General features: G+C 23.9%; 2 protein-coding genes across 5 annotated transcripts in view; both read left to right on the top strand.

The window, feature by feature from the left end:
- Positions 1-7,110, top strand: part of LOC126906715 (uncharacterized) — a 29,075-nt gene extending 21,965 nt beyond the window's left edge. For all 3 annotated transcript variants that reach the window (XM_050687472.1, XM_050687470.1, XM_050687469.1), the window contains 2 exons: positions 3,487-3,640; positions 6,788-7,110. In XM_050687472.1, coding sequence (XP_050543429.1) covers positions 3,487-3,640; positions 6,788-6,927 — 294 coding nt within the window. In that variant the 3' untranslated portion in view covers positions 6,928-7,110. The remainder of the gene's footprint in view (positions 1-3,486; positions 3,641-6,787) is intronic.
- LOC126906716 (uncharacterized) overlaps positions 1-8,574 on the top strand; it is a 46,747-nt gene that overhangs the window by 32,789 nt on the left and 5,384 nt on the right. The gene's annotated exons all lie outside the window — the stretch shown is intronic.

The raw sequence follows: 8,574 nt of genomic DNA, 5'->3' as shown, positions 1-8,574 counted from the left end.
CCAAAATTTTGCATTTTTTTTTTGAGTTAAAATAGAATTTTCAAACCTTTTGTTATTTATCTCATTTAGATTCAATAATTTCAATAAATATAAAGGATCTTATCACTATCGTCTCCCCTCGTGAGAAGAAATTTATATTCATTTTAATATTATTTTACTATGTGGTTTCTTTTTGTGGCTACGATTTATTTTGCCAACTCTCACTAGACCTACTTTTTTCAACGATACGTCAAATGATTCATTTAAGTTTATGATATTTAAGTTAATGATTAGTTTAAGTTATTACTCTTAAAAATCAAAAAAATATTNTATTAATCTTAAAAATCAAAAAAATATTCCTTATTCAAATAAAAAGTAGCTTAACCAGCTTTATCCATACAAACAATTAAAATCATTAATTTTTAATATTCTTAAATTATTTATTGTCGAATTANATTTTAATATTCTTAAAGTATTTATTGTCGAATTAGATTTAATATGATAAAAGTATACAACTACAAAAGTAAATAATATTACTTTATAATTTATTAATTTTTTAACTCTATTTGTGTGTGCTACCAGTCTATAATATGCCAAATCTTTTTGTAATATGTTGCTATATAAATCATAAATTTAAAAAAAAAATGATTTTTAGTTTCACCTGAATTTAACGATGGACTTTTACAATTATAATTATATTTTATAATACGCTCAATTTAGTAAATCTTTTTAACTACTTTGTTTTGATTGGTTCATTTAGTTAAAGTAAATTATTAAAATTGAATAATTCAATTGCAGAATATTTTTAAACATCAAAAGTTATTAGGAAATGATTACTATTCTTTCTATTTCAGTTATCTATTACGATAAAAATGCAAAAAAATCGAATTTTTCTGATAAATGTACTGTAATTAGTAATTATAAAATTTCCAGATTGCATATTAATCTTAAAAATNATAAATAATAATTATGAAATTTCCTGATTTCATATTAATCTTAAACATTTCATTTTTTTCTATTTAATAATGTCAATTTCAAACTTGCAAGTTGAACTATATGGTAACAAATTCATTTTTTAGCTTCGATGCGAAGCTGAGAAGGTATTGGTTTTACTATGATGTGTTTTTTTTTTTTTTTTTTTTTTTTTTTAAAATGATTACCTTTAACATATTAAAAATCAAAATCAGTATTAATTTAATACAATTTTTTTTGTTCTTAATTATTTTTTTTTATATGTAAATACTTATTTTTTAATAATAAGTAATAATATTAAAACTTAGAAGTAATAGAAAAAGTTTAATTGCACATTTGAAAACATCACGAAAAGTTTATTTAGAAAAGTATATTTTTTTTCTGATGAAAGTTCCTTTTGTTTAGTGTATTTATTCATAAGTAACAAAATTTTTTTATTAAAAAGTATTGCATAAATTCCTTTAAATTTGTATACGCATTAAAAGTATATGAATATACAACTCCTTTTTATTTTTATAATATCTCCGTAAAAATTACAATATTATATTATTGAATACCACTTTCATACTCAATTTAATTACTGTAATTATTATGTATTCATATATTATAGTTATAAATCGGGGTAAAATTAAGGGAATAAGTGTTATTGTTGTTTTTGAAATAATCTACCAATTTCATTTTTTTCTATTTAATAATATTTATTTCAAACTTGCAAGTTGAGTTAAAAGTTATGGTAATAAATTCATTTTTTTTTTATTAAAACTTTCACTTTAAAGAACAAAAAGAAGTAGGTTCAAAATGATTACTTTTAACATATTAAAAATCAATAATAATTTGAAAATAATTAATTATAAAAATTATATAATATATAATTAAAATAATTACTAATCTGGATATAATTAAGGAAATAGGAGTTGATGTTGGGTTGGGTTGGTTACATTTTTAACTTTATAATGCTATAACTCATTGAAAAGTGTACGAATCAACACAATTTTTTTATGAGAAATAATATTTTTTAATAATCCCTTTTTCATTCGACATACTTTATCTTAATCAGGATATTAATAAGAAACCAGCAGATCAAGTAGCTTTTGGAATAAAACACCAATTTTTTTAAAATTAATCACTATCTAAAGATTTGCATCGAAGCGTTTATTTTTGATAGTGATATTAATCACTGTCAGATATCATTATACTTGATCCATGTATGCCACGTCACCACTGTGCCGCGACCCACCTGTGCTGGGTTTTTTTTATTAAAACTTTCACTTTAAAGGACAAAAGGAAGTAGGGTCAAAATGATTACTTCTAACATATTAAAAATCGATAATAATTTGAAAATAAATAATTATAAAAATTATATAATATATAATTAAAAGAATTACTAATCTGGATATAATTAAGGAAATAGGAGTTGATGTTGGGTTGGGTTGGTTACATTTTTAACTTTATAATGCTATAACCCATTGAAAAGTGTATGAAACAACACAATTTTTTTATGAGAAATAATATTTTTTAATAATCCCTTTTTCATTCGACATACTTTATCTTAATCAGGGTATTAATAAGAAACTAGCAGATAATGTAGCTTTTGTAATTATCCACCAATTTCTTAGAATTAAACACTATCTACTGATTTGCATCGAAGCGTTTCTTATGATAGTGATTTTAATCACTGTCAGATTAAATCTATACTGGACCCAACTATGCAACGTCCCCACTATGCCGCGACNATAGTGATTTTAATCACTGTCAGATTAAATCTATACTGGACCCAACTATGCAACGTCCCCACTATGCTGGGTTTTTTTATTTGTAAATACACGTTTTTTACTAATAAGTAATCATGTCAAAAAGAGCCAATAGAAAAAATCTAATTATAGATTTGAAATCGACACAAAAATTAGTTAGAAAAAAATATTCCGATGAATATTCCTTGTAAACCACTAAATTTATTCATAATTAACAATAGTTTTGCATCAAGTCTTTTGATACACGTTTGTTATAGAAGTAACAAAATATACAACTTTTTCATAATTTTGTATAATTTTTCCGTATAAATTACAATATTATATTATTGGTTAGCAATTTAATATTAAATGAACTACTATAAAAAGTATTTATCCATATATTACAGATACTATGTAATAAAATAAATAGGAGTTAATTTTGCTTTTGTAATAATTCAACAATTCGTTCTAACAATTATACACTATATATAGATTTGTTTCGAACCGTTTCTTATGATAGTGAATTAAATACTGTCAGATATCATCTTATATATACTTGTCCTAACTATGCCATGTCTACGCCGAGCTACAGTTTTTTTGATATATTCTTTATGAAAATCAAACCGTTGCCCTTATTAGGAAAGGGATTTAAAATAGCGAATTGTGCATACAATGTCATTTTTTTAATATAATTTTTTATATTTCGAAATTATGGTACCTTAAGATTTTTTTAAAATAAAATCTATATTGTATTATTTTTATAGTCACATTAGAATGATTTTTGTTTTATACATTTTTTTTTTAGAATTTAACTCCCGAATATATAGAAGAATGTAAAAAAATAAATGATGGATACAAGTATTATAATTCAAATTTTTTGATAGAATTATTAAAAAAGCATTCAGAGGTTAACAATATATTACACGATAATGTTCTTAAACAAATTTATAATGAAACAGGTAAATATGTATATGTTTTATGACAATGATTACAGTAAACTACGTTTGTTACTAAAATTAAGATGTATTTATTTTAATACCCGAGTTTTTTAATTATTTGAATCTATACAGAGTGATTGATTTTGGATAAGACACTTATTTTCTTAGAAAAAAATGCTTTAAAAAAAGTTTTAATGTAGTCATTTAGCTTTACTATTTAATATTTAAATTTTTGATTATGTTTAAATTTTTCTTTTTCTCTTTGTCAAGATTAAGTTTATTAATGTTTCATTTTTAGTTATTAGATAATTTTAAGTTGTCCAGTTAACTGTCTAATACATATTGCATTTTTTGGGCTATTGCCTGTAAAATTTATAATAAATAATAAATAAATAAATAAAAAAAACCCAGCATAGTGGGGTGGCGGCACAGTTGGGTCGTGGCATAGTTGGGTCCAGTATAGATGATATCTGACAGTGATTAAAATTACTATCATAAAAAACGCTTCGATGCAAATCTGTAGATAGTGTTAAATTAAAAAAAAAAAATTTGTTAAAATAGTATATTTTTGAATATGGGAGTTTTATGTAAACAAAACATTCCGATAGAATGTGATTTTTATCACAAACATTACATTTTTTTTTTAATTTCGACAGCCATTTGCACATAGAAGATAAGATGTTGGGACAAATTTTTTTTTTCATTTTATAGTACATAAAATAATCTTTAATTTGATATATTTTTAAAGGACATAGTATTTCCGGAACATTTTCAAAAATTAAGTTGAAAAAGTTAGTTTTTGTAAAAAAGTTGCTATTTTAAATCCCCCCTGATGAGCAGGTTAAGTGATAAATTTTCAAAAAAATGATATCAAATGAAAGATAAATATCTAAGGTTTTAGTATAAAAAAAATTATGTTGATTTGTTGATTTTTCAAAACGTTATGAAAGTTTTAAGAAAAAAAAGTGAAAAAAATGACAAAATTTGTCGATTTTTAAATTTGTAATTTTTTTGGATATTTTCCCCATTTGCGGGGAACGAGGAACATTTTTTCAATTTTAAAGGGTAATGTCTTCAACTAGATACGATTTGTGATCTTTTGACGTATTGTTGAAAGAAATCGGTCCAGTGAGAGCTGAGAAAAAGTGGCAACAGACATAAAAAAAAAAAACACATCATAGTAAAATTAATACCTTCTCCGCTTCGCATCGAAGCTAAAATATAAAATATAAAATCAAGAATATTAAGACTAAAATATATGAAATAAAGTCCGAATTTTTTTTTTTCCATTTTAAAGTATATTACATAATCTTTATTTTAAGGTATACAGAGTGATTTTTTTATCATAACCCACTCAATTATTTACAGAATAATAATAATTTAAAAATTTTTTTTTATTTTTATCTTTAGTTACACATTATTTTTGAATTATTAACTATGTAATACTTTTTAAGTTCCTTCCTTATGCCTGGTAAGGGTATCAACTTTGTTTTTTTAAATGGTAACACATATTTTTAATTTAATAAAATGTTTGAGTTTTTAATTAAATTGTAAATGGAATTTGAATTTTTAATATAACTTAATTCGTTTATTAGATATAAACATTTAAAGTTTCAAATTTTTGAGTTAATATACAGGTATAATACACAAGGGATTACATATACAGGTAGGTAATTGATTTTTTATGATATTGCTATCACAGTCACGGATTGTTTATTATCAATTATGACTATCATTAGATATAATTTATGTATTGTCAGTTAGTGTATTTATAAACTCACAACAATGTACCTTACTATCATTGATAATAACAATGCTGTGTACCTGCTAATATCGATGTCATTAAAAATCCATTAGCTACCTGTATTTGTAAACCTTTGTGTAACAATGAGAACAATAGAAACCCGTTTCCTGACTTACTGAACACCCTGTATATTAACTCAAATATTTGAAACTTTAAATGTTTATATCTAATAAACAAATTAAATTTCATTAAAAATTCAAATGCCATTTACTATTGAATTAAAAACTCAAACATTTTATTAAATTAAAAATATGTGTTACCATTTAAAAAAAAAAAGTTGATACCCTTACCAGGCATAAGGAAGGAACTTAAAAAGTATTACATAGTTAATAATTCAAGAATAATGTGTAACTAAAGATAATAATAAAAAAAAATGTTTAAATTATTATTATTATGTTAGTAATTGAGTGGGTTATGATAAAAAAATCACCTTGTATATAAAAGTGTCAGTATTTACGAAACACTTTTAAAAGTTAATTTGTCATTTTGAATCCCCCTCTGTGGGCAGGTAAAGGGTCAAATTTATAAAAAAATATATCTAATATAGTTAAAAACATCATGCATCTATAAAAAAAAATCATATTGATTTGGTAATTTTTGAAAAAGTTATGTTAGTTTTAAGTATAAAATTGAATAAATTGAAAATTAGCGATTTCTAAAATTGTAACTTTTTTGGAGATTTCCCTCATTTACGGGGAACAAGGGAAATTTTTTTTAATTTTTGAGGGTAATGTCTTTGACTAGATACAATTTATGATCTTTTGACGTATCGTTGAAAGAAATCGGTTTGGTGAGAGCTGAAAAAAGTGGTAAGAGACACAAAAAAAAAACACATCAAAGTAAAATTAACAACTTCTCAGCATCGCATTAAAGCTAAAATAAGATTTAAATAAAGAAAGTATTTTTTTATTTAATAATGTTTTAACTTTTTGAAAAATATATGGATCAAAACAATTTTTTTATGATAAATACTATTTATATACCACTTTCATTCAGCATATTTTTATTAAATAAACTATTTCCCTTTATATATTATAAATATATTACACTTATAAATAATAAAACTTGTAATCAATAAACAAATAAGGAAATAAGAGATCTTGAAGCTTTTGGAATAATCGACCAATTTTTAAAATTAAATAATATATACAGATTTGCATTCAAGCGTTTTTTATGATTATAATAATCACTTTAATCACTGTCAGATATTATTATACTTGACCGAACTATGCCACGTCCTCACTGTGCCGCGACCTCACCGTGCTGGGTTTTTTGTTATATTGTGCACTCCTATAGAATTATAACAATATCATTACATAAAATATTGAATAATATTTCATTAATTTAACAAAATTTATTTTTAGTTGTAGTTTTTGGTCTAAATGATATGTATAAATATATAAATCTTCACATTCAAGAAAAGTCATCTTCTTCTACATCATCTTCTACTTTTTCTTTATCAAAATTATTATCATGCAGCAGTTCAAAAAACACAATAGATTAAAAACTATTCTTAAGACAGAAAGTAACTCATAGACGACACCATGGAATATTATGAATAAGAAATTAATTTTAGTTGTTACAATTAAATTACAAGATTAATTAAACTAAATTTAAAATATAGTACTTATAATTAAAAAATGATAAATTTTAGTTTTGTGTAAAGAATAAAATTAAAAAAATAAAACAAATATAGTATTATTCATCATTACTATTATAAGAAAATTTTATTTAACACTCGTAACTAAAATATCACACGATTTTAGTCGATTACCATTCAAAATAATGACAGGTTAATTTCTTTTGACGTAGTAGTCTGATTTCCGAATATTCCAATAAATATAACAATTTATTTTCTTAAAGACTGGCTAAAGGAATAAAACATTGAACAGGATAAAATAAATGAGCTTATTAATTTAACAAAGTTATGTATGAGTCAAAATGTTTTTCAGTTTCAAAATAAATTTTATGAGCAAACTGAGGGCACAGCAATTGGAAATCCGCTATCACCATTTTTAGCAGAACTTTTTATGAGTAGGTTTGAAACAAATTTAAAATACACTTATGGTGTATTTTTAAGATTTATTAGTTAAAAGAACAGAGGGGGAACTAAATTTTGAAATTTATCGGAAAAACACACACACGTTCAGATACATTCCGAACACATCGAACCACACCTGGCAACACAAATTGTCAGCTTTTAATAGTATGGTTTACAGATTAATTAATATTCCGATGAAAAAAATAGATTTTGATAAAGAATTATCAAAAGAAAATTATAAAAGAAATAGCTAAATTTAATGAGTATAACGAAAACATAATTTCAAAATTAGTCCGAACACAAAAGTGGAAAACAGAAAGGAGGGCAGCTAGTACACTCACCTTCGAGGGGGAACTAAAAGTAATTAGATCACCAATTTTATATTATCCGGGCATCTCAAATGGATTAACTAAAATATTTAAGAATTTTGGTATTACTTTGGTAACATCTAAGAGTAATAATTTAAAAGATTTATTAGGTAACCCTAAAGATAAGGTAGATGAAGGGGGGAAATCGGGCATTTATAAAATACAATGTGAAAGTTGTAATAAATGTTACGTAGGACAAACAAAAAGAAATATAGGGGTCAGGTTTAAAGAGCACTTAAGAAATATTAAAAATCAAGAAATTGAGAAATCTCCAGTGGCTGAACATTTATTGACACATAATCACTCCATTAAAACCATAAAACTAATTAAAAACGTAAATAATTACAAAGAACTTAATATCAGAGAAGCAATAGAAATGTTTAAAAATAAAAACAATTTAATTAATTGGGATCTTGGCCCACTGAAAAATTCATTATTAAACTTGTGTAAACTGGCAAAATGTGATAATATTACTTAGTGATGACGTCACTGGGTGATAAGGTCACTAGGGGTATATAAGGGAGTTTTTTCTAGTCGGGGTGTCAGTATGTGTTTAGCGTTTATAATGGTAACATTGTTTCTGAAATATGTATCCGCGACTTTTCATTAATTTTTTGTGGCTTTGAGTTGAATATTTTTTATATTTTTTAGTTTTAGCTTCGATGCGAAGCTGAGAAGGTATTGGTTTTACTAAGATGTGTTTTTTTTTTTTTTTTTTTTTTTTTTTTCCCCTTTTTTTCCC

This window comes from Daktulosphaira vitifoliae, unplaced genomic scaffold, assembly GCF_025091365.1.
Source record: "Daktulosphaira vitifoliae isolate Bord-2020 unplaced genomic scaffold, ASM2509136v1 Scaffold_5, whole genome shotgun sequence".
Lineage (NCBI taxonomy): Eukaryota > Metazoa > Arthropoda > Insecta > Hemiptera > Phylloxeridae > Daktulosphaira > Daktulosphaira vitifoliae.
Note: the sequence above shows the minus strand (reverse complement) of the source record. Positions and strands in the feature narration are given on the sequence as shown.